This window comes from Amblyomma americanum, chromosome 2 (genome assembly GCF_052857255.1).
Source record: "Amblyomma americanum isolate KBUSLIRL-KWMA chromosome 2, ASM5285725v1, whole genome shotgun sequence".
Taxonomy (NCBI): domain Eukaryota; kingdom Metazoa; phylum Arthropoda; class Arachnida; order Ixodida; family Ixodidae; genus Amblyomma; species Amblyomma americanum.
Window position 1 is genome coordinate 87,708,643 of NC_135498.1, and position 27,766 is coordinate 87,736,408.

General features: G+C 46.2%; 1 protein-coding gene across 1 annotated transcript; it reads right to left on the bottom strand.

Moving 5' to 3' along the window:
• Positions 1 to 587: 587 nt before the first annotated feature.
• LOC144118777 (G2/mitotic-specific cyclin-B2-like) lies at positions 588 to 14,164 on the bottom strand. Its single transcript, XM_077651605.1, has 6 exons — positions 14,031 to 14,164; positions 10,716 to 10,877; positions 7,173 to 7,418; positions 5,525 to 5,667; positions 1,680 to 1,788; positions 588 to 1,308 (listed from the first exon to the last, which is right to left on the bottom strand). Exons 3-6 carry the CDS (start codon positions 7,392 to 7,394, stop codon positions 1,207 to 1,209), a joined length of 576 nt encoding a protein of 191 aa, XP_077507731.1. The 5' UTR covers positions 7,395 to 7,418; positions 10,716 to 10,877; positions 14,031 to 14,164; the 3' UTR covers positions 588 to 1,206.
• Between the last annotated feature and the right edge of the window lie 13,602 nt (positions 14,165 to 27,766).

Here is a 27,766-nt window from a genome sequence, read left to right on the forward strand (position 1 = left end):
TGGCTGATCACGTGGTTGGTCACGTGGCCAAGTTCCACTCGGCCAGCTGTAGCTATCGCATCACTCCAGGTTTAACCAGAACTAAACCACCGCCAATTTTTCCAAACAATGTTCCAGTTAATTGAAAAGGCACTTTTGTCTCTTTTTTTTTTGAAGTACAGCGAGGATTTCATATACTGGTTAAATTAGCTGCGAAACTACGCACGAATACAGCATTGCACCAGCTAAGCATCGTTTTTTTTTTCCTCCCCGGTGATGGAGCCATAAGTCGGGGGATGTCTGGAGCAGAGAAACACATTTGTGCAGCGCGTGTTGTTGTGATAGGCTCACATCACCGTGACGTCCACACGGCTGCAAAAGATTTGTGAGATTAAGTATAGTAGTAAATGTAATCGATCAGTGGCCATTAGTGCAATACTTTGTCATTTATTTCTTATTTCTTGAACGTATTTATTCATTACATTTTATTCCTGCATCCGAGATTTCTTACGAAGCTTGGTGCCTGCACATAAGAACTGCACAAATGAATCATGCACTGGTTGGAGGTACCAATTGCAGAAGTGCTTCTCCCCACGCAGATATGACAGGTTAGCACCGACAGAAGAAGAGTTTTAAACTGCGTGAACTGATCAAACCTAGAATAGACTCCTCAGCAGAGCACATTTGTAGCTAATAGAGTACTCACACCAACTGGCTTCGATGTACATGAGACGTCCGCGGGACGATATCGTCAGCACCACTTCATAGAAGAAGCTGTTGCGTAGGCACACGAGACAGTGTGGTCACAGGAATGAGACATGTTTATTACAACGCGCTCTAAAAGGATCAAAAGGACAGGCAACCATCGCGCAACGATGCATTGCCCGCAAAAGACGTGGTGACGCACTATCAAGGCAAGAAATTTGTCACAGAATGAAAGAAAGAACTGAATTTTATCTTTATTTTTACAGAAAACAATGTCAATATAGGTAAAATAAAATATGGGAATGAAGGTGATTGCACAGAAACCTTTTGTAAATCAACTGAGATGAGTGCAATGGCATGCTGCAAAGAGCACTGCTCGAGGGGCTTTCAAGCCCAGGTAAGGTTTCCAGCCCTTAGGCACTGTATAGCCTGGAGCAGCAGTATGAGCTGTGGAGTAACAGATGTTCGCAGTTTGAGCAGGTTCAGCTGATTTTGGTGCATTGTGACGTGACAGCAAGCTCTTCAGCAGATTCCGTTTGTCATTAGGCGAAGATTCCGCGCCTTGGTTTTCGAGAAGCGGCCGACGTTGCCATAACAATCTGCCTTGTACTTGTCGTACGGAGCCTGGAACAGAGCAAAACAGCAAATGTTCAGCTTGTAGTGTCAAATATGACCAACACACTTGGAAAGATAAGTGCGCCAATTTTAATTGAAGACCAATGACCTCTTGATCAACTTCCATGTACCATAACCCAAGATTAAGTAGTAGAGACTACAAAGGCATACGTCCTTGATCATTTCGATGATAAATATTACCTTAGTCCATAAATTGCATTGTTTTCGTTTTGACGCATTGCAGTTATCTGTAATTAATTTTACTAAACTAAGAAAAATGAAGCTTCCTGTTTAAATGCACCACAAACATGTTGTCTTAGTGCTAATACATACTATACCGCTACATTTATGGGATGGACAAATGGAATAAAGGTACACACCTTGTTTTCACTTTCAGCTGCGTCCAGGGTCAGCTTGGCCATACGTCTTACAAATGGCTGCAGATCCTTCAGTGAATAGCCACTGTAGTACTCCATCTTCCGGTCCCAGCTGCAAGAGACAAGTAAAGTGTTTAGCACTCTCACGCACTCTCCACTGTGGGCTTTCAATAACCTCGACTACAAAAACACCGAAGTACGAGCTCCTAAACCCTGTGGATTTGCGCTGCCACTTATGCAGGTAGGGTAAATTTACTTTTCTAACTCTTGCCACAGGGTTTTACGTTCTTTTCTGATAGTGGTGCAACATAGGATACCCATAGCCTGGCCTAATTACAGCCCTCTCTGGTGGAAAACACCCGGTAGAAATTTGTTATCGTCGTGGGAGCGCCCGACCGTGAGCGAGCATAGCCCATGACAGGTGCACCGATGTGCGACGCGCGCTCGTAGGCGTAGTTCACGCCGTCTGTGGTCTATCGGTATCGGCTTCCGCCATGCCACAGCGCTGACGTGAGTGGCACTTACAAAATACTAAAAACTACGATGAGTTACAAGCCTCTCAATAAATTCGGAGCCGAAGAATCAAACCGTCAAACCCCGCCACAATGAAGTAAAAGCAATGCACAATTTCGCCCTACAGCGAGCAAACCATGGAGTTTTCCGCGGATTCAACCCGGAATCGGTATTTATAATGCACAATATTAATGTGCAGACGCTTCTTCCAACGGCTCGAACAGCTCAGAATCCGGCGTGCCACCCCCGGCCTTTGGCACGGGTCGGCTTTCGCCTGGGCCGCTTTTTCGGAAATCAGCTGTACGATCATTTTGATGTCAAGTTTCTGTCGGCGGTAGCAGTGGAAGGGGTTAAACCATTTATGCGATCGGATGTCGCCCAGCGTGCTGACGGTCGGCACGTGTTTGCAGTTTACGGGCCGCCTGCTCGGAATCGTCAGTGTCATAAACATCAGTCTCCGAAAATCGGTGCACAAAGCACCGGTGACAACGTGCACGGGTGTGAACGCACGCGCGCCTCGTCGACACTGAAATGCGTACAGGATCACGGTCTCCGTAGGTGTTCTCTTAGGTCGATAACAGGCATTTTTATAGCGCGCGCGGGAAAAAAAAATATGCATTTTGGTGGCTGCTGTAGGGAGCGCGTTTTTCAGGCGAATAAGTCTATGGTTCGAAATATTTAAGGAGTGTACCACGAAATTCTTGCCACGGCTTCGATTTCGAGACGACGAAAAGAGACAGGGAACAAAATTTTTAGAAAAAAATTGTACCAGTTTTTCAGAATAACAAGCTAATGTTCTAGTCTAATTTTACATCAAGAAAGTTTATTCTTGAGCCATATTTTACGCGGATCCAAGAATTTTGTTGTAGCTGGATTCAACCGTAGTTTACAAGTTACCTATTCAATATTAGTTAACCAGCCAGCTATATAGCACATCTTGGCTGTATTGTGACTCTCTACTTTGTTTACAGTACTTTGCCGTAAACAACGCTCTTCCAACTCCGAAAGCCTCTTTTGAAACATTCCTGGCAATCTTAGGAGGAGTACCCAATGTTAAAATTGCGGGCAGTTTTCTGCGGCACAGCATCCAAGGCTAGCTAGCAAAGGTGCCTTTCCCTATGCGCCACCACACCAAGTAGCCCAGACAGTAAAAGAACGTCGGTCCGTGTTGTTCAGTTCTTTTCTCTTCTGCCCTCTATCTGCCTTGTTTTGTCCTATAAACGACCGACATAGAGAACAGCGTTTCACTTGGAAGCCTAAAGGGTGAGACTCTCGGAAAAGCGCGAATCCTGCCCCCAGCTCGTTTCCAATTACAATGGGCCGCCCTGAACGACCCGCAACCCTTCGCGACTCAGAACACCAGTGTGTGCAGTTCCATTTGCAAAATCCGGAAAAAAAGAGTTCATAATTACGTACTGTTAGCTTGAATTATCACGCCATGTGCATGAAAAATGTGTCAGAAAAGTTGCTTTAATGCTTCATTGGCATTTGCTATTGAAACCAGGTGACTGCGAGACTAGTAATCTTCGAGGCCACAGTCCACCCTAGCTCATTGATACTTGAGGCTGAGCTGTCTAGGTTTGGTTCCGGTGCCAAAGAAGGCTGTCCGCGAATATCGTTATGCTCCTTGTTGAGGCAGATAAGCCACCAAAACTACTTCGCACTAAACACAGAGCAGAAAGGAGCACATATTTGTTTAGAATATGCTTTGCCGTAAACATTGCTCTTCCAACTCCGAAAGCCTCTTTTTAAGCGTTTCTGGCAGTCTTAGGAGAAATACCCAATGTTATGATTGCGGGCAGCTGTCCATGGCACAGCACAGCACGCTGTGCAGTCAAAATCGCCGATACGAATCTCACGGTAGGGTGGCAAATGTTCGTAAAAGTCGAAACAGACATGAAACATATACTGAAATGTGTACTGAAACATCGAAAATACATTATTTACAGTTTGTGTGCGGCTGCGGGTTTTATTTATGGCAACCAGGCCCGTACTCGGTCTTCGGGGTTCGTAGCACTTCGTACAGAGAGAAAGGCGATCGCGGCTTCAGCGACATGCGCATCGCGCTAGTCCAGTGTGTACAAGGGCTTTTGCACTGATGTGATAAGAAGGGGCACGGGATAATTTTTGAAACGCCTGAAGGTTGGCGCATTTTGACGCAAATAATTTTGGGCAGACTATTTCACGAATGCCTCAGACCCTACTAGCCAGATTATCATGCAACTGAAACATCAGTATAATCTTGATTCACTGTTTATCATCATCATCCTGTAATGCAACACAAGCACGCAGCGGGAAATACTCCTGCGTGGATGCCCTTAGGCCAACGGCGTCGGCCGATCATCGTGACATCGCGGAAGATCCCATTTCACGGATGCACCTACCAGTCAACTGCAATTTCACGCTAAGGGATTATTCGCGACGTCATGATAACCGGTCAATGCCATTGGCTGCGGGTTCTGCAGCTGCATTCCTGAGTTATATCGCACTGTAAATACACCTCGTTATACTTAGTGGTGCGGGCTGCGGCACATTTTTCGTTTATTTTTTTACCCCTATAGAACCGTGTAAATACACTCAACCCGCAGTGTATGTCATCCCTCATTGTAAAATACAGCTAGACTAGGACCCAGCCCTGCATCGCCTCCAAATGGCCTGTACATGAAGTAACATGCTCGTGTTGCAGACGAGTCCCCCCAATCCATGGACAGGGTTGCCCTCCCGTCTTAATTGTTGTCGGAGCTGGAGCACGTGCATAGCATGTGAAAGCGCAGTAGATGGCATAAAATTTTCGTGCCATACATTCTGCCGCTCGACAGCCCCATGCAATAAAGCCAAGCGTGGATGTCATATTCTAATTTTTTTAGTATGTTATGCGAACCGCTACTTGCCTTTTTTTAGTCTCTGAAGAAGACAAAATAATGTGAGCCATTACAGCTTCATTTACTGCAAAATTTACTACAACAAACAGGATCTTCTATCCGCGCCATCTTTCATATCACCTCGCACAGATCATCGGCATAAGGTTCGCATTCCATGCTGCCGACCAATGCATATTTATTTATATGGAAGACTGCCAGTGATTGGAACCAACCTGGGTTGAAGATATTTCTGACAAGTGTCTGTTTAAAACAGCCGTTGAAAACAAAGTTTTTGACTACTGCGACATGTTACCTAATCTGATCTTATATCTTGTGTAAACTTACGATTTTATTAGCTGTCACTACATTGTGTTTTGTTTTGCTGTGTTATAATTACTTTTGTTTATTCAACACCCTTCTGTAACGCCCCCCGTGGGTCTTGAAGGTATTGAAATAAATTAACAAAATACTTACCAGTCCTTCGGCCTCCCAAGAAGCAGCAGCGCACAACACAAAGCAGCAGCAGCCCTCCTCGAAGGCTTAACCCAAGCCATGCAATAGTCGAGCAGGCAGACCTCGAGGATGTAAGTAGCTGTCATTTCTTCGACTTTGGTAGCCTGTACACAGGAGGAACAGAGGTGGAAGCCGCGTAATCAATAATCCGAAAATCTGTTCACTTGAAAAGGCAATCATTACTGTATCTATATATCTCCGAGGAAGAAAAATCCCTTCATTCTTAATGCATGCCATTCAGAGAAAGGTCCAAGCTTATAGTTAATTGCTAAAAATGTCAAAATAGTTTCGTCTGGTGTCAAGAGTAAAAAAAGAATAAACCCTCCTAAAGCCATGTAATCAAGTGCAAATACTAACTCTTAATTGTTACGAAGCAACAGTTTAGAAAAAGAACAACAGGATTAATATATCCCAAACCACCCAGACGTGGCAATCTACCAAGCTGGATTTCCATAGTTCTCCTCGTTTAATGCTAGGAAATAGTTCATAGCCGGTACATATTCAACAAAGAAACGCTTATAACGTCGCGATAATCATGAACAAAAGGGCTTAGCTTTTACGATTTGAGGTAATGGCATTTACTATAAATTTAGTTTGGCTGCTCGATCATTGCACACACTTGCAGGCCAAGTAAAATCACAAATTATGCTACGAATTAGGCATAGTAGCCGAGTTGAGCAGCTCTGAGCTCGCGAAGTTTACTGAAATAAATCTTGTTTTAAAGGAACATTGAGCACAAATTGAAATTAGCCTGCCTCTATCATTCATTCTTCTAATGGCAATTTTCGCTGAAAACGAAGTTTTACAAGATACAAAAGACAAAAAAGTAAAATACAACAGCCACCATCATAGTTCCATTTCGTAAATAAACCGCAGAACATCGACGCAGCTAACCGCGGCTCCCAGCCGCGAGCTACACGACCATGCACTACTAACTGGCCATCATAGAGTCGTTTTCGGGATAGACGACAGGAGTTGGGATGTAGTGGCGGGAAAACTTTTTAAATGGAATTTTTTCAGCACTAAATGCTTGTTTGGCACGCGAACAAACATAAACTTGCACAAAAGGAACTACGTAATCGAGTTTTACTGATGAAAAAACTTGGTGGGAGTTGTTCTTAGCGCCCCCTTAAAAAAACTTCAGGTGTTCTAGACGTGCTTTCGGGCACAGTTCTCTGTGCTTGAAGATGCAGGATGCTCTTTTATCGCGCCGACTTGCTACGCCGGGAAGTGGGCGTACAGAACTAAAAAAAACACGGTTGGGACTACTGATTGTTCAAAACTCTTTGTTGGTTGAACAAACATTTGCTCTGCTAATTTGGGTTACAATTCTTTGGTCAGGCAAATTACCATACCGGTGCGCCGCATTTAGGCGGCTGGGCTTCAGCTGCCCGCCTTCAAATGTTGACCAAGAAAACAAACATGACTGCTGCCAATTCGTTTGCACAACAGCCCCCACACAATGACAAACCGGGGCAGTCTGTGTGCTCTGACAGCTCTATAATACGCTAGGCGTCTATATTTACCGCTAAAGACGCTAATTAATCTGCGGCATCCCCACTGACCCTACCACGGCAAGAACGAAGCTCAATGCATGACCTGCACTAACCTGAGCAGCTTTGCAGTTTCGACTCAGGAAATTAACAGACAGGGGACGCGTCAGTGACCAGTTGACCGCTCGCAGAATGTCCCTCTCCATCTCCCATACATCCCGCAACTGGAAATCTGAGATGTACTTCATCGTTTCCATAAAGCGAATCGAAACCAAGGGGCCCTGCGTCTCTTCATATTTCGCCGCAAGGAAGAGGGCTGCAATCCACAGCCGCCTCATGTTGCCCTTGACAATGATGCGGACCTGCGCAGGAAAAAAAAATGTTGGACAGCCGGCCGTACAAGCGAGTCATGAGACATTTCTCATTCATAGCTTCTTGCGCAGTTCCACACGCACACATGTTCTTCGCACGCCGTGTAAATGCCGGAAAATTGTGCTCGAAATACTTGCTGTTCAGCTCGGTACTAATCGTATCAAGATATGCGGTGCTCATGTGTGCAAATGTGTCACGCTGAAGATGCAAACCCTGTGCTGCTGCATGAAGGCCACACTTGCTTATTCGAGATAAAACTCAGCACAACACGAAGTGCAAATGAATGGACGACTATATGGTAAGAGCTCAGATTGAGTTCTAAAAGAGAAGTTTTGTTTTGTCAGAAGGTCCGCTTTTCATGATGCCGGTGTGAATACATATTTACGATGAAGAGGGATTCCTGAAGGCCTGATCTAAATGCATTGAAAGTATGCTCTGTCTATTGCATGAGCAGAGTAAAACACTTTTCCCACTGTAATCGCGGTTTGCAGCATGTACTGTCAATCAACCGCCTGTTTCCTTTCCCTCTAGGTAAGTGATGAGTTGAATTGCACATACGGTGCTCTACCAACTGATCCACAGCGGTGGCTATCATATCGTATAATTTAGGAAGGTACATACGTTGCAAGTAAGCTAACCTCTACACTGTTCACCACCGCCACCATCATCCATAATGGCGAATGTAGTACGTCCTTTATTACAGCGTGTGTAACGTGCACGTGATCTAAAAGTGAGGGCGAATGCTCTGCGGCAACCGTCCTATGCTAAATGCGGCGTCAAGACTGCCAGAACCGAGGCTGCCGTTAAGCTACTGAGCAAAAAAGGGTAGAGAAATGAAGGGCGCACTAGGGAAAACATGTGAAGGAAGCTAGATGCCACCGAAACTAGGCAAGGCATAGAGGAATATTTCTGCATTTTTTTATTTTCAATTTGTGCTGTTAATCAGTGGGAACTCAATAGTGCAACTATTTTGTAGCGATAGCTGCACTACACTACCCAGTCGAGCATTTCGCCATAAGCCTGGGAGGCCGATAGTGCGCATGCGCGAAACCAGAGGAGCAGCGGGTGCGCGGCACATGACGTCAGAGTTCGCGGCCTCCGCCGCCGCGCGAAGAGCGGCGCCGGCCCGACTACGCCCGCCGCCGCCGCGGCAGCATGTGGGGCCGTGTGGATAAAGTGCGTATGTGTGGCTGTTTGTATAAAAGATACGACTCGGTGTATCACAATCGCTTCGTATGAGTGACGAAAAGGAGACTCCAGCCGCTGCTATGCGGTGGTATAGTGAGGAGGAGATAAATTCTGCGGACCCAGAAGTCGTCGCCTGGCACTTGGCCGCTCTGAAGAGAAAGAATGAACATCAGAAGCCTAAACGAGCGGCGGAGACGCCTGAGCAAAGATAAGAACGTCTTGCCAAGCGGAGACTCTAAGAGGCGGAGCGTAACAGCGTCGCATAGCAGCTCGCATAGTTCCTTCGCAAGAAAATCAAGATGAAGCAATGGCAACAACATTATCATCAACAACAACTGAAGAGGAGGATGTAAAGGCTGGTCGTATAACTGACCATGCAATTACACCAAGGGAGAACTGCAGCTCTCGCTACGTATGCCCTGGCATAGCTGAGCTAAGCCACTGCCATTTTTGGGGGCTGAAGGATAATTGAATAAATACACAATAAAGAAACAAACACATACAGTTGATGACATCCGAACCCACGAACTCTGAATTTCGCGTGCGGTGTGCCACCAACAGAACTACGGCGGCAGCTGTCCCATCTACTGTCGGCGGCATAATGTTCTGTACGTGTAACGTATAGAGTGCTCATCAGCGCCACCCTCGTTCATAGCGGCAGACGTAGTAAGTCCTGTAAAGCCTAAACCATATGCATGCCCAGCAATTTATGACAAAAGCATTTTTCAGCCTTAAACACTTCATGAACGCAGTTTCTTTCATAAAATGTAAAATTTCAATATAACAATCGACATATCCGCAGGCCTCCCGATGACACTCTTGCATTTTTTTTTGCTATTAACAATTTTTGCTATCGTCAAAAGCGTTCCCCATTGATTCTCTATGGCAGCCTTAACTGCTCGATGCGATCAATGGCAACGCGTTAAACGAATGATTTGTTACATCAGAAGAATGGACCATTGCCTTCTATATTTCATTTACTGTATCTTACCATTTCCAATATACAAAATTCTTCTTCCAGAATGCTGTACATGTTTAGAACATGCAAGGGAACACCCAGCAGTTCCGCAAGGTGATATATATCTACATCACTTTCGCATGACCTTGCCAATTTGCCCACGTTAATTCTGGCTCGCTTTCGACAAGAGTGTGTGAGGTGCACACCAAATCATCGGGGATTTTTTAACGCGGTGCGTTGACAGTGGTGCATCGGACAGCGGAGCGCTGCGCGTGCCAGCCCAGCGCTGCGCGTGTGCGCGTGCGACTGGTGTGTGCGAGGCGACGGCGACAGGGAGCGTGGCGAGCACGAGGAGCGGAGAGTGACGTGTCAGAAAACCGAGGTGTAAAGTAAGACAGCGCAGCGGAGATCATGTCATTCAAGCGTGGAAGTGGCAGCCGTCGGACATTGGGTCCGTGCTGCTTGACCTCTCTTGGATCACCGACGCAAGCTTCCTGCGTTCATTGCAAGCGTGGAGGTGGCAGCCGATGAACTGAGAGTCCGTGCTGCCGCTGACCTCCATTCGATCACCGACGCAAGCGTACTGCGTTCCTTGCAAGCGTGGAGGTAGCAGCCGACGGACTGAGGGTCCGTGCTGCCGAAAGGCACTCTTGGCTAGCCTTCTTTAAGCCTCCGGCGTTTCGGGCCGCCGTCGAAGGGACCTGGCTACGATTCTCCTGCTGCTGCCAAGTTCTTCGCGCCGGTGACGGGAGACCACCGATGTCTCCCCGTGTCCTTCTCCGCTCCTACGACCACCTGGCTCCCTTCCGCCGCTTCCTTCGATGCAACGCCAGCGACCTATCGCTCTACATCCACCCGGGTCCGTCCTGTCTGCAAGGCATCCCCGCCTCACCTGGAACGCTCAGTACCTCGTGAACTCTTTCCTTTATTCTGTAGTGTTTTACGCGTGTGGACTGTGTGTTTTTCTTGCTTTCGTTTCGTATCGGCTCTCTGTAAATTATAAATGCGGCTTCGTTTTGTTTTGTCTGTTCTCTTTGTTGTTTCGTTCGAACCTGCACGCGATAGCATTCCCCTTCGGAATGTCGGGGATGCGTTACTAATTGGCGACAGAGTGAAAGGTAACCGCAGGAGCATCACCAACCTGCAAATAGTGATCCACAAGTGATACTGCCAGAAACAGCGTCTCTGGCAAGAAGTGCAGGGCGTTGTGGGTAAGAATCAGGCAGTGAATATGCCGGGCCCGTATCGAGGCATTCACCTCTACTTGCGATCTCAAAAAGAAACGTTTTATGGGCCAGTTGATCTGTAATGAGAAAGGATATTCTAAAACACAAACTTCCAGCATTAATATTCGATTTGGTAATGGCATGTCGCATGCGTATATGTACAAGCAACGTCAAGCTTGCTTCCAGTTCAGCGCTAAAGGAGAATTTACAGTGTTTAAAAGCTAAAATGCTCTTCCTGACCAAGTTTCACGCATAGGTATTCATAGTTTGAGCTACATTTTGCGCCAACTACCGCCAAGAGATTCATAACAGTTTTTGAAAATATACAATAGGCCCACTTTGTAACAGAGCACATTGACGCGAGAACAAGCAGGACATTATAAAAACAAGACGAAAACAAGCACGACGGTTTGGTCGTCGCCATTAATAATAATTGAACTTATCACTGATTTGAGATTCATAGGATGTCTCGATGACAAGAGGGCCCCCTTTAAAACGCGGTTGTGTAAGGCATCACGTGGGGGTGTAATTATTACTTCTATTTTTTAATTAATGCCTACCTTGAGAAGTACTTCTTTTCTCCATTTCCGAGCCACACATTTCAACGAAAAGTACTGAATTAGGAAGTACCTTTTTCAGACGTAAATTCGCCAAACCTTTAGTCTACACCGACAATCCAAGTCCGCTGATGCCTTCGCTTTGTCTATGTAATCTCAGAACACTTGGACCTCAAGGATATCTACTGGGCCTGCAGCACCTCGAGAGATACTGCTGCGGCCTAAAAAAAAATGTGTTCACTGTCCGTTCAGATTTACCACACACTGAAGGCTTTGAGCGACAATCTTGGGCTAATAGTGTCGTCTTATATGAATCTAACAACAGGACGCTGCCTCTTGGGGTGTAACAAATTAAATCTTTTTTGACTTCCTTTTTTCTGCCAACAATACACCTCCACAGTCGGGTTTTTATGTGCTGAACTCATACAAGTCCCACTGTCTGCCATTGTCAGTGTGCATTGAACGCGTTCCTCTGCAGGATTACCAAATGGTCCTTCATATGTACCAGTTACTCTTACAGATTTTTTCTCCAATTTTGAGCGAACGCTCTTCTTTTGCGGTCACCCGTTTTCACACATCCTCTTTAGCTGTACAATATTATACTGTGCGCTGCAAGGAATATTTATTTTACACCCCCAGGTTTGTGGTTGTCCCCTAAGCGCCTAATCGCAATCTCCCAAGACCTTTCTGGTTTCTTCCTAGCCCCATTCGCATTCGTGACAGAAGGCCCAATGTGGCATTCCGAGCATAAAATCCAGGAATACCGTAGAGGGCGGCGATCTTTTGATGAATATGGCAGCAAAGGTACGAAAACTGGGTGGGAAAGTGGCCTTGTTTTTGTATGTCATCTCTGATTCGGAGGCAAATTCGCCGATTAGTGCGAATGATGATGTTATAATGTAGTTTTCATGATGATATTGTCTATTTCGCAAGGGCAGCCTTGGTCTGACAGTGAAATGTCAAAGGCAGTTTAATTACACAGGGTGTAGTCAAAGACTCCCATCACAAGAATTTCACCCGAGATAAGCCGAACACCAGCCAGCAGGGGTAAGCTTCTGCCCATTCAATGACCGGTGGGTATACTAACGGCACTGCGCATCGAAACCCACGCCTCCCACATGTGAGGCACGTGCTCAGACCATCGTATTGCAGACTTACAGGGACCCTGAAATGATATTTGATGGCCATGTTGTGTTGTGCAACACATCTGTAGAGGTGGTGTCTTTGCCAGCATTCGAGCCAAGTTTAAAAGCTTTGCTTGCGCCATTTAATTTGCAAATAAATTTTGAAAATCACTGCTCCTAGTCGCTCGACTCCTACTAGAGCGACGCCTAAGCACGCATCTCTTTTCCCTTATCTAGGCAAACCTTCTCACTGGGTGTGCCCAGGTGGCATGGGCCAGATGGCGCTCTATATGGGGCCCGGAATGTTGCAGTGCCGGCTTGTTTCCTTAAATTTCTCTTTTTGCGCATGGGCCTGTATGAGTTGACGAGGCGGCAGTAGCATATATTTTTAATCGCTAATATCATGTTCAAATGAAGAAAGCTTTAAAATTTCCGGCGCGGTGCCGAGCGATGGAGTACCGATCGCTGGACCTCGTCGACCAGGATCCTTCTCGTCGCCAAAGGGTCAGCAGAAGCCTCAGGGGCCCTGGACGGAGGGCCCACCTACTTGATCTCCAGCCACAACTCTCTTCAATAAACGTTTACTCATTCACTCAATATATACGACTTCATGCTCCTTTTCACAACTCCGGCTTTTCGCAAGAGCTTAAGGGCAGAAAGAACTTGGGATCTGCGACTGCGATTTTGTTTAAAATAACGTTATATTTTGGCGCACAAATGAAACCGGTGGAATTTCCGCAGGCTAACTCATCAGTATAACGCTGCCACTTGCTTCTGTTAATCTTTTTTTTTTTTGAGCGAAAAGCTTCACTACCCATGGTAAAGCAGTCGTCGCGTAGGCCGGAGAGTAACTTGAACAACTTCCAGCCCAACCACGTTAGCCGTGTATGGCCATATGTGGCACAGATATCGTGTCGAATTCTTGACCGCTGACCTTTGAAATTGGGTGGCCTTTGGGTTGTCCTTAGACCTCAAGAACATCGGATGGTGTGATGTGAAGCCACGTGATGACATCTAATGGGCGTGTTATAAAACCATGAGACACCACGTCATAGCCACGTGGCCGTGTGGGTATATATAGAATGGCTGTCGTCAGCATGTCGTGGAGCTGCCATGGACGAGCCTCAGTCGCTTAGGTAGCGTGTTTGGTTTCCGCTGAAATCTAGGGTTATCCAAGTTAAGACACTGCCATTTATTATTTACAGTCGTCTTTAAACCTGCACATTTCTGCGCATGACCCCTGTCACGAACTTTTGCAAAGAAATAGCCTGCTTCTTGTGTTGAAGTATTACTAAGACACACGTGCCAAATCTTTTTCTACTGCCAGAAACGTTAAACACGGACGTACGAGATAAGAAAGGGTTCACTTAATTAACACTAAGGATGGGGCAAAAAAACTTGAAAGTATTTTACAATCCTGACCAATCACCATATCGACGAACCTAGAGCAGAGCATAGATCTTTTTTCCTGTGTTTCTACAGCTATTGGTTGTTCTACCCTACAGAGCTATGTTAGAAATGTTCTTTGAAAACAATGCATGATGCTTACCTCTCGCAAGAACAAGTTGTAAGAAATTTCTTTCAGACATTCAGTGCTAAAAAGAGGCTCTCTGTCACCATCAGCATCAATATCCGGCACCCCGGGTGGCAGTTGGTATGTCAAGGTCCACGCACGCTGAGTGGCAGGATCCTTATTAGAGTATGCTATCTTCCGTAAGGTGATGTTTTCCTCCTTTGTGTTCAGGTGCACCGTTTTCGGTCTCGTGTCGCCATATCTCGAGCGCCACTGCATTTTGAGAGAATAACAAAAAATCACATCACATCTGCAAATAATAAACACTGCTGCACTAAAACCTCGTCATTGTTCTTGAATGAAGACGCATCCCGCTAACCTCATCAGTTTTGCAGAGGCCCAATAAATTGGACCAACTTCCTACTCACCTTTAGGCGGCAAGATGCTTCGAGCTAAATCATTTGTGAAAGGAGCGATATACTAAAATGAAAGCATACGAGAAAATTTAGGCGCCCTGTTTTTCTGACAATCACATAACACTTAAATGGCGGAGAGTGGTAATATTCGAAGCCGACCATGAATATTCACTGCTCCATTTTTTCTGTGCACAGATTTTCATAACATGTGCTCAGAGAGGAATAAAGGCATTCAAATATAGCTATTCGGGCCCTGACGCAAAGATTAAACCTTGTAATAAGAATGTGAAGGTAACACATTGAAAGCTGTGAAAATTTTATAACATATCGTCATGCTACAGAAGTAAAAACTTGTGCGACACTTGAAAACAATATTGCAACCAAGACGTCAAATGGCTAAAATGCCACCGTTACCTAAAGGCCCTTATTCAGCTTGGGAGTTCGAGGTTATCTTTTGAATAGTCAACTGGTGAGACAAAAATATTATTGGCACACTTAAGCTCCACCTTAAGCGAATGACGTGGCAGCGTTATTGGATAGTGCCTACTTCGTTTCCTCATCAGCGCATCCTTTCCAATAACAAACATTCATTAGTTCACATCAATAGGCATACTACGTCAAGTGATCCCACACAAGGCACACATTGTGTCCTTTAACAAATCCGTACGAACGTGCCTCAGTGGTGGCGTGTCTGACTAGCAACCCACAGGCCATGAGCTCGATTCCCGAGTAAGAATCGCTATTTTCTTTTCGACGTTATTTCTTCGCCTTACATCCTTATATGACACAGCGAGTCATGCTACGACGTCAAAATTCCACTTCAACTCGTTCGTGATTTCAATTCCACAGCTCAACGTGTATGGCGCCAGCGTCATATACAGGCTCTAAGAAAGCGCCTGGTCGAGTTCCGCTAACGTGGCCAATTCTTTCACGAACAAATTCGAATTTTATGTCCTTCATATTCCTGTTGATATCTTCCCACCACCACTTTTTCCTGTTGCGTTACCTGACAGAATTACCAAGCATGCAAGCTGCGCTACGTGCACAGGTTCCCGCCGAAGTTTCCGAAACCTGGCAACATTAGAAATAACGTAATTGTTCTTCCGCCCGAAGACGCCGACTGCCTCTAGAAGGGCCCCTTGCAGATCACGCTGGGAAGGCCTAACCACATCAATCAATTAATCGATACATTTTTAAAGCGCCAAGAGATATGCTTTTTCAAGGTTCACATGTTCAGAAAAGTGCTGTGCAGCACAACCATGCATGAAGCGCATTTTCCAATCTACTGAACCCTACTCCCGCGCACTACAACTCTCACCGGCGGACGCTGGGAGGCATATCCTCACAGCGTGCATGGACCACGCCGGGCCGTTGCTTCACTGCCAAACACGGCAAGCTGAAGTACTGGAAGAGAAAGAAATATATTCGTCTCTGATGCCCGCACGTGGCCGATCGAACTTTGTGAAACGTTATACGCCGCATCAAATGATTTGACGTGCGCTGGACCTGCGCTTTACTGCCTTCGATTAAACAACGAATCTCGGTGGACTCTGCTCATTGGAGCAGGGCACACCGGCTCTATATATCTCCTGGAGTGAGTGGATGACCGAGAGCGCCATAATGTTGCCCATCGATACGATCTGAGTTCGAGGCCTGGGATGCAAAATGAATGCAATTTCATGGGCATTGGGAGGAACGATTTCTCCCAGGCTTAGCTATGAGTGTCCTGTCGATACACCTGAGCGTTTGTTAGTTGCGCCACGATGGGAGAGTATGCTCTGGTCAGGAGAGGTTTTGTACAGCTTTGCTTTACCCAGGAAGGTGCGGTAGACCATTTGAGAACTGATTGCACTAATCCACCTTCTTTTCAGCCACGTCTGCCACCGTAAAGCTGAAAACAGCCACCAATATCAGCTACAGGGAATCATTCTGTCGCTATCTTCGAAGAATGAATATCAACGCCTGCATGACTCTGGATGGTAGATGCAATGTGATTATCCTCCCATCATTCGCTTCCACCAGAAGGGAGGAAGCAACCGATTTCCTTGACCGCATGCGCCAATCTGGTATGCACAGCGTCTTGGTGTGATACGGGACTCCTAAGAACCGCCTTCGCAGCCATTCCACGTGGCTCCGATGATGGCTTATCACAGCACAGCCAATCCAAGCGCACGAAGATCGCGTTACAGTGTACATAGTCCAAACGGCGTTTGGATTTACATTTCCGCAGACATTACCGCAAAATATGGTAGTGCTTATAAAGGTGCAGAGCATCTACGTTGCTTCCTCGCCGCCACCAGGAAATGTCTGCCTCTATCATTCCTGTGATCCCACCCGCTAGGTATGTTGTAACAATCGCCTAAATTATGTTAGCCGATTGTCATCATAAATGTCACTGTTACACGTAGCACCGCTTCTGAATACTCCGCTCGTCCTAATTATGCTAAACATCCCTCTTTTAGAGCACAGCTCTGAAGCGCCCGTTCGTGGCTTGAGCCGCGTCGCCGCATTTGGTGTAACCGAGCCAAACCATAAACAAACAGACAAACATTTCCGCGACTGCGATTCGAACATGTGGCGTGAACAGATCAGCTTCGCTGGCCACTACACGACAGCACTGTGCTATCACGCCTCGTGTTTAACTGCAACTCCCTCTTCCGCTGCGCATTGCACATAATCGTCTTCACTACTATACTACTAATTACTAATATTATTATCAAAATAGAGCATGAGAGCCTCTGATGCTTATGCGCCACTAAACACAACACTGCTATCGCCACTGCGGTGGCTCAGTGGTTATGGCGCTCGGCTGCAGACCCGAAAGAGCCTGGGTCGCCTTGGGACAATAAACCCTCATAAACCAAACCAACACTACTATCGAACTAATAACCTCGCCAGACGTGCAGATAACCCTGCAATGCAACATAATGAGCCAACCAGGATAAACACATACTTTCTGTGAAAATAAAGAGCGCTTTCTAACTGTACACACACACATGTAGCTCTCAAATTCCTTACCCAATAAACAGCAAAATGAAAACACCTAAAGAGCTGCGCTCAAATTTCGTATTAGGGACTATCGTAATCGTTCTCAGAATTTTTTTGCACTACATCCACTGCACAGTCATATCAGTAAAAAAAGGTGCATTGATTACAGCGTAACTGCTCCAGTGCTGTGTTGAGGTGAGGTTCTTTGCCATACATAATCTGAAGCTACCAGCATTTACAGTTATTTTGGTCAATTTGTCTTTTAGCCTCTTGCCATGTACGTTCTTTTTCATTTTTATATATAGCAGCCATCAGCTGTAAATCATTCCCGAAATCATCGGAACCTGCCACTAAGACAGCGTTTGGATTAGACTTATTATATGAAAAGATGCAATAGACAGCAGTGGCGGTACGGAAATAGACCTCGGGGTAAATGCGTGCCATGGCTGCAGCAACAGCAGAGTCAGGATGCCAAGGGATGCGAACAATTTTTGGACTTTGTTCTACCTTTAGATCATGCACATAAATTGCAGAAAGTGTAATAAAACACACAAAAAAATAAAAAGCAAACAGCCCCAATACGCACCCACAAATTAATAAATACGAAATGCTCAAAGAAAATTTTAAAACAACTTCGTGTAAAGACTTGGGTGCTAAAATTCCCTTTATACACCCTCTAAATCCGATGGGTAGACCAGTCCATAACAAACCACATCATTTTTCACATTCTCTTACTTTGACGACAAAGGTGAACACGACGCGTACTGTTCCCTTATTTCACCAGCACATACTGCAGATAGCGATTATGACTTTTATCATCATCATCAGCCTAACTGCGCCCAATTCAAGGCAAAGGCCTCTCCCATGTCTCTTCTCCAATAAACCCTGTCCTTTGGAAGCTGCGGCCGCCGCATCCCCGCAAACCTCTTAATCTCATCCGCCCACCTAACTTTCCACTGCCCCCTGCTACGCTTGCCTTCTCTTGGAATCCAATCAGTTACCCTTAAGGACTAGCGGTTATCTTGTCTTTCGCGTTACATGCCCTGCCCAAGCCCATTTCTACCTCTTGATCTCGACTAGGACGTAATTAACCCGCGTTTGTTCCCTCACCCACTCTTGCCGCTTCCGGTTCCTTAATGTTACGCCTATGATTTTTCTTTCCATAACTCGCTGCGTTGTCCTTAACTTGAGCTTAACCATTTTCGTTAGCCCGCAAGTTTCTGCCCCGCAGGTGAGTACTGGTAAGATACAGCTGTCGTATACTTTTCTCTTCAGGAATACTGGTAAACTACCATTCATGATCTCAGAGAACCTGCCGTATGCGCTCCACTACATTCTTATAGCTATTTCCCTTTCATGATCCGGATCAACGGTCACTATCTGCCCTAAGTAGGCATATTCCTTTACCACTTCCAGCACCTCGCGACCAATTGTGAACTGCTGTTCCTATGTTAGACTGTTGAACATTGCTTGGTTTTCTGCATGTTAATTTTTAGACCCACCGTTCTTCTCTGCCATTTTAACTCGTTGACCATACTTTGCAATTCATCTCCTGAGTTGCTCAAAGGCAATGTCGTCAGTGAATTGCTAAGCATTCAGGTATTCTCCAGTAGCTCTTATCCCCAACTGTTCGCAATTCAGACCTCGGAATACCTCCTGTAAACTGGCGGTGAATATCATTGGCGAGAGCGTGTCTCCCTGCCTGACGCCCTTCCTTATCGGACTTTTATTGCTGACTTTATGGAGGACTATGGCAGCTGCGCAATTGCTATAGACATCTTCCAGTATTTTCACATAAGGCTCTAGTACACCCTGATTCCGCAATGCCTGCATGAGTCCACAGGTTTCCACTTAGTCGAATGGTTTGTCATAATCAATGAAGGCTATATAAGGGTTGGTTATATTGCGCGAATTTCTCTTTCATCTGATTGATAGCGTGAATATGACCTATTGTAGAGCATCCTTTATAAAAGCCTGCCTGATCATTTTGGTTGATTGAAGTTTAAGGTTGCCCTAAATCTATTGGCAATTACCTTAGTAAATACCTTGCAAGCAACGGACAGAAAGCTGATCGGCCTGTAAATTTTCAAGTCCTTGGCGTCTCCTTTCTTATGAATTAAGATAATGTTAGCGTTCTTCCAAGCTTCTGGTACGGTCGAGGTCATAAGGCATTGCGTATAGAGGGTGGCTAGTTTTTCTATCACAATCTCCCCTCCGTCCGTCAACTGATCTGCTGTTACTTATGACTTTAACCTCACCGATTGTGGTCTCGAGCTAATGAACGATAACAAAGCTATTGCGCTAAGCTTGGGGCTTATTGTCGTTCCGAGAGATAACTCCAACTAATGCCCTCATAGCAGTCATTGAAATGTCCCAGAAAACCTTAGCTATTTTTATGACGCTGTGGTCAACCGCCTTGCACCTTCTGTCATGCAAGAGCTGGAGGCCGTGGCACATCGAAGGTGGTTGACCACGACGCCTTGCCTCAGATTTCTCGAATAGTCAAAGGCGCGCAATCCGTTCGCTGTACGTACGTGCTTCCTACGAACGACGGCTGCCCTGCTTCACTGCGTGTTTGAAATGCACCACCGGTTATGGTTTATTCAGAACAAAATTCGAGATAAGGAGGCAAGAAGCCGACTATGGTGAATATTCACTCGAGCAATACTAGACGCCATGTTTGGCGAAGGACGTATTGGCCGCCACGTTGCAGGGCGTGGTAAACAACAAAACGCGGCCCGCGTGGCCAATCGAGTCAGAATGCTGACACCTCCTAACGTAAGGCCTAGTTTCAATGAAGGAGTACTAATAATCCAGTACGCGACAGTAAGGCTTGACACGAAGGTGCGCATACATTTACGCAAGCTCGTAAAATTTCTTAAAGGTGGGTCGCGGTGACTTCAGGTCACTGGTCGCTCCCATATGAACAAAGATATTAAGTCCTTCATTTGTAATTACGAAGCCCTTTTTTTGTCATCTACGTCTACACGCCGACGGCAATATACAAATGTGCGAATGTCGCAAAAACAAAAGCGCTACAGGGCTTCGAGCAGTTGTCAGAAATGGAACGATATATTCTAGACCAACAAATTAAAGTAGCTAGATCTACTCACCCAAGATAGTAATGGACAGAATTTCTCCATGCTGCAGGTTCAGCCCCGATCCGCCCTGCTCTCACGCTGGCTGTGCAGCCGTCGCAAACTATCGGGTACGAATGACTTGCGATCACCAGCGCTGCTTGAGCACTGCGGACTCTAAAGCTGGGCAAAGACGTTGGACCATGGACTGCACTTCATCCCTTAAAGCGTCACGTGATATCCCACTTCCGGCCCCTGTGCGGCCTCTATCTTGCTGGTGAATTTAGCACAATGGTGGCAAGTATCATTGATATGCCACACCAATGACTAATCCACTTATCAAGACCTCCTCCAGCCTCTTGCCCACTGGACAAGTCGGCTGCCACTAAGGCATTTTTCTTAGAATAGTCCTTTACAATGGGGCTAGCAGCGCAGCAAAATGACCCACCATTGACTAATCGGTTTATCAATATCTCCTCCATCTTGGGGCTTGAAAAACAAGCAGGACATCTCTCTTTAATTCTTTCTGAGAAAAGTCCTTTAAAATGGGGCTATAGTGGCACATATCTTAAGAAGGCAGCCGTCTCCACCCCCCCCCCCCCCCCCCCAGAAGACTCCCTTCCATCTAATCGCTTCAGCTGATACTCATCACCCTGCTAGTGTTAAAAAACAGGGAGTAGCAGATGAAAGTGGATTTTCACTTCCTCTATGGTTGGAGATAGATCCTTCTCTCCATTGTGGTGACGCTTCCTGCATTGTTAACCTAGCAGGCTCAGGAGAATCGACCAAAGTCATTCAATGGAAGGGGGTCGTTCGAAGGGGAAAAGCCGCTGGGTTCTCGAGCTTTATCCGACTGCAGTAGCACAGAGAACTGTCTAACCATTGACTAATCGGCTTATCGACACAACCGCCGTCCTGATAGTAGTACATCGCATCGACCAAAAATAATGATAGAAAGATGTTTCACGATCACGCAAAACGTTGTGGCGGTGCCTCTTATATACGGCGTATATACGATCCCGAGCATCTCGCGTAGATAGGTGGCAAATTCCTGTCATTGCGATTGTTAGTATGCGCTGTGGTTTGGATAATCAGCGACTCAAGATAGAGCCGTGATTTCTTGTCTTTCTCTTTGGCGACCACAGGGGCGCGATTACGGATCAGTCTCAAAAAACTGTCTCAATATTGAGACAGTGACGTCAAAATGACGACACCGAGAAATGCCGACCGCCGAATCGGCCAATGCGGGGCAAGGAGGCGGTGGGCTCCGCCCCGAAACCACTAATCGCACGACAAGGGACCGTAGACTAATGTTTTGCAGTAAAAACGCAGTGAATAAAAACGAGTAATGTTTTATTTTGCTAAGTAACTGTATTTCAAACCCAACAGCACCAAGCAAAAGAACCAGTGTTTTCATTTTTGCAATTAAGTTTGCTGTTCAGTCACTTTTTTTGCCGCGAAGGTGTGCTGTCAGCGGTATAGCGTGAACATGTTAGTCTGAAAATGAACAAAAACGCAATGAAAAAAACAAGCAATGTTTTATTTTGGTAGTAAACTGTGTTGCAATCTCAACAACACGAGGGAAAATTAAAAGCATTCTCAGTTTTGCAATGAAATTTGCTGCAGGTTAACTTCTTTTGCCATGAGGGCGCGCTGGCAGTGGTATCGCGTGAACATGGCGGCGTGCAAGAAAACAGCTGATTCCACGGCTAGTTCCCGATTTTTTGCGTGTCGTCTAAAATCAAGGCACTTTGCGGATGTCTGAAGTGTGCAGAAAAATCTGATTGAAGGCAGTGAATGCTACGGGCCTGCGCAGATCAACTTACAAGGAGCGCTGGGCTTGAAAATCGACGAAGACAACTTTAGTCTGTGTTCTCGGTCGGCGCCTATCGATCACCGAGTGACGTGTGGTTCTGTTTATTTTCTTTATCACATAGAAGCAACTGCCGACAGACAGGTGCAGCTGCTGATAGCTTGCAATCTCGGTGCGGGAAATGAGAGCCGACACGGCCTGCCTCTGTGGCAGCACTCTTCTGCCTCGTAACCAAGTGTTGCCGCCCACATCGGGCTAAGCACTTGATGTTCCGTTTGTATTTTTGTAGCTCCGTTCGGTTTATGTTCAGTTGTTGCCGTAGTTTCTTTTTTTTTCCTGTGCAAGATGCAGAAATTGTGATGTTTATGCTCCACTTTGTTTAGAGAGAAAGGAAGCACTTGATAACTTTGCTATTGTCACCGAGGAGAGAACGAGCTTGTTCCATTAACGTTATTTACTGATCATGTAGTAGATCCAGGGTCAACCAGGAAATAAGTAGTTTGCTTGTATAGAGGCTAATTGCAACTGGGCAGAAAGTTGAGCAAGTTTGTTCATGTTTGCTGGTACACAGCGCTTGAATTGCATATGATCCAGGGCAGTGAGGTAGGTAGGACAGGGCAGTGATGTGTAATATTGTATTTTGCTCAGCAGGCGGAGTGATGTTGGTATAATTGGGTTTGGTGAGGGCAGTGTTTGAAGGGCTTTAAATACTTTGCATAGCTTCTAACATGCACTTCCCTTCAGGTCGGAAGACCACTTTTTTTTTTAAATTATGGTCCATCATATCTGAGACACCCTGTATACAGGCCACTCCAGTTTGAAAGAAACAGCCAGTTGAAAATGACTAGGACATTAAATACCTAGGCGAAAAGTAGCTTGAAAGCAGTTGCACTTATCACACATATGATAGCACAAGGAGCTTGTCCGGCCATTCGGCATTGTCACCGTCTCGTGTCATCACGGACAAGACTTCATAGCCCTGTGTTACGCAAACCAAGCTAGGTGTCAGTTATGGGGCAATAACCGAGTGCTCAAAATTTCCCACAATGGAGCTGCCTGTATATTCTTAGAGCTGTAGAGCATTTCCAGTAACGGTGTTGCATGATTTGTGATTGTAAACTAACCTCTAATCACACACCATCTCCTTGATGTGTCTGTGATGTTTACACATCTTTGTCTATCAGTGAAGATGTTCTAGTCATTCAGCAGTCATTGTAGTCACTGCACCTTACAATCTTTATTATGCATTGTTGTACAGCGGTTTCCTTGCAGTAGGTACAGCTTTTAGCACAGAGCGAAACCCCTAGCCACACACCATTACGCTAAAAGCTTAGCTTTGGTATTTACGCTACTTATATGTGCCAAAATGTTTTGTAGTCCGGAAAATGCATCATGTACACTGTACTATGCCATATTTATTGTACAGGTAGCCTCTGTATGAAAGAAAACATGCACTTTGAACTCAATTTTTCAGATTTTTTTTCTTAACTGCACTCAGAAATGCCATACGGTAATTGTACATCAAGGTAAAGTATGCTTGTATGTACACTGCCTTTTCTGCAATAGAGACACTCGTGTCAAATGCTGTGCCTAAAAAAATAAATGCGCTTACTGAATGTATGATGCAATAAAAAACAGCTTTTTGATTCCAACAAGCATCACAAATATTTCATGCCTTATTCCAGCACTACACGTTTGGTTCATGCATGTTCGTCACACAGGTAATGACCACAGGCACTCCACCAAGCTGGAAGGAGACAGCAGAGAAGGGGCAGGTGGGCTAACATAAGCATTGACAAAAGAGTGTTCAAAATGATGCTTTTCAGAAATTGGGCGAGCTGCTTCAACACCTTTTCCGTCTTCAGGAAGAGACTGTGCAACACGCTGCTGAGGGACTGGAAGATATACTAGCAAACACACTGAAAATGAAGTGGCAGCCGGTGGGGGGCACTTGTTTGTCACTGCTGGCTTCTCGCTGCACACAGGTTGGCCAAGGGCACAACCACATCACACAATTGCTCACACACTTGCAGATGTGTGTTGTGCAATGACACAAGGAAATGACAGTGGCAACAGGGGAAGAGTGCCTGATATGACTCTCTATGCCAGCATGGTGAGTCGTCTCTGGACGCTAGATTTTCCATCGCAACTGCCGCTGCACCATCCCTCGGTACGCCTTCCTCTGGAGACGGGTCGTCCTAGAGAGGCCAAAAGTACAGCACCGCATGCTCTTCTCAGGAGGCAGGTGAGGAGGGATCCCGTCTGTACGAGGCAGCCACCATTTAGAGGTGGCCCGTTGTTATCTGGGTCAGAGGCAGTGTCGCCTGCACCCTCTGGTGATATGGGCACATCCAAACAGAGGCTGTGTAGTGCATGATATGGGCACATCCAAACAGAGGCTGTGAAGTGCAGCACGTGCGGTGATGATGCGCACTGTCCACTTCCACTGGCACTGGTGCATCCGGTGCCCTTGAAAGCAACGGAAGCAGCTCTTCGGCACACCAATACAGCGCTCAGCCACAAATTGTGTGAAAGCATGTGGCGTGTTGTACAGGCCTTCTGCTGAGTCAGGTCTGTAATGTCGTGCAACTGGTGCAGGCAGCCATGGCTCCAGTGGGTAGACATAGTCTCCTGCATAACAAAAAATGATGCGGCTAAGCATGTCCTTTCTCAGTGATCTCAACAGCATTACAGGACACTCTGCTATACAGTAGAAGACTCACGCCAAGTAGCCCACATCCAGGCTTTGCTGAATATGACATTCAAGAGCATACATACATGCAGGATTTAGATGTATAAGTGAGCACTACTGTAAGGTCAGTCTTTTACCACCATATTCATATAAATGATGCGCTATGATTGCCTACAAAACACAAGCGCTGTCAGGTGCATTTTGCTTTGGTTTCTTCAACAGGAAAGGCTATGCATTTCAACAATGTAATATGTGTCCTGTGTTTCTGCTGCAATTATATTTAACAAAAGGAAAGGGTGGCAATACACTGTATCATACTGTAAAGTGTCTGCATTTGTGTAACTGTCCAGACTAATTCTTGTAGCTTTAGCAGATCCGGCCAAATGCATAGTGCTGGAGCTGAATAGATGTTACTGACTTCGCCCGACGGGTGACACGGCTATTTTACTGCTTACCCAGAAAAAAAATCACGGTCGTCCAGCAGGCCTTCCTCCGCCTCGGAATGCCGCCAGACAAACGCGTCGCGGAAGGATCCGGGTCAGCGCGAGTCCACGGCCAGGATGCACATGTTCGCGCCACAGATCTGAGAAAAAACAAGCACAGCCCGTACTCACTCTCGCTGCCGAGGCCCGCACTTGTAGCTCATGCACTTGTAGCACTTGAACTCATGCGGTCAAAAACCGTGGCCGACGTATACTCACTATTACGTCCGCAGCGTAGAACCGCTTGCGGCTCGTTCGCAGCACTGCCCCCCAGACTCCTTGATAGTGATGAGTGCCCAATCGACACACCCGACGACGCCGGAGATGCTGCCGCGGCGAACGTTTAGGCAAAGGACGCCCTCCTTCGCCGCCGCCTTCTCCTCGGGTCTCCTCGGAAAGCAAACACCCCCCTTCTGTTACCCAACGTTGACATTGGTCTCCGCTGCCCGCCGCAAAGGCTTGTTCACAGTCGGTTGGGCTGCGGCGACGTTTTCTTCATTTCCAACGGCGCCTTGAAACCCACCGGAGGCGAAGAAGCGCAGCGCGCACAGCACCTGCCGCTCCACTGACAGCGCACTCACCCGCGCACTTCCCAGTTCAACGGCGAGTTCGTCGCACAGCCACTGCGCAGTCTCCTCGAAATAACTCTCCCGCGCGTCAAAGTCGTCTTCATGCACCCTCCGACACCGTTGCTCGCGCGGTCACCCGCGTATACGACGATGTAAACCGCCGCCATTTTCTGTCTCAAACGTGTTGATACTACTTTTTCCAGTCTCAAAAAATCGTCTCAATCTGCCTGCATAATTAGATGGCCAACGTCACCACTTCTGCGCCATTTACGACGTCAGTCAGTGACGAAAAAACCAAAATGGCCGCCGACCAATAGGAGAGAGGCAAATGATATACTTTTTGAGACAATTTCGATTGAGACTGATCCGTAATCGCGCCCCTGGTGTCTGTGCCCAGTTGATATTGTGGCTGGCAGATATAGACTGCTCGGCAAGCGCATTTTGTTCTGCACGCCGGTTCTCTACAGCATTCCTATGTTCACGTAATCTGCGTGCATAATCTCCGGTTTCGCCGATGTATACTGATGAGCAGTCGGCACATGGAATCTTTCTTTCTTCAGCCCGCCCTTGACATTTATTTATTTATTATTTATTACGCATACTTTCAAGGCCCATAGGCACTAAAGAGAGGAGTGGTGGTTTTTTATGGTTTTATGGGGGTTTAACATCCCAAAGCGACTCAGGCTATGAGAGACGCCGTACTGAACGACTCCGGAAATTTCAACCACCTTGGGTTCTTTAACGTGCACTGACATCGCACAATACACGGGCCTCTAGAATCGAACCTCTCTAGAAGCGGCCGAGATCGAACCCGCGTCTTTCGTGTCAGCAGCCGAGCGTCATAACCACTGAGCCACCGCGGTAGCTAAAAGGAGTGGTGAGTTCATTACATTACTTGCAGAACAAAATAAAAAAAGAAATACCATAGGGCACTTTCAACTGCGGTTTTGAAGTGTATGATATTATAAACGAAGACTGTGGAGGCGGCAAGGCGGTTCCATTCAGTAGCTGTTCTTGGCAAAAAAGGAATAACGGTACGAATTAGTTCGGCAAGTTCGCACTTCAATTTTGTGTAGATGGTCGATGCGAGATGAGATGTAGCTGGGTGTGGTGAAAAGATTTTTTTTCAGGAATGGATCAAACTAGTATGTTATATGAAAAAGGTATAGGCGAAAGTACTTGCGACGTAGTGAGAGGTCAGGCAGAATAAGCGTATTCTTCGTGGACGTGACGCTGGAATGATGTGTATAATTACAGAGGATAAAACGGGCGGCGCGATTCTGGATGCTTTTAAGGGAAGCGATGAGGTTAGAATGAACATGATCTCATACTGCGGAGGCATATTCTAATTATGGACGGACGAGTGTTTTGTACAGAGTAATTTTTAGTGAGGAGGGTGCCGATGTAAAGTCGCGTCTTTGATAGCCTAAAGCTCAGATAGCATTGTTAGTGACGCATTCAACATACATGTTCCAGGAAATATTGCTAGTGATATGTAGGCCAAGATACTTATAGGAGTTAACAATCGACAATACAGTACCATTAACAGAATATGATGGCATATTAGGAGGGTTAGACCGGAAGGAAGCACGCACACACTTGCATTTGTTAGTTCTAAGCTGCATTAACCATTTGCTACACCAATACGATATACTGTAGAGATCATCTTGAACAAACAGCGCGAACAAAGACGAGCACAAAAGACAAGAAAGCGAACGACACGGCGCTGTTGAAG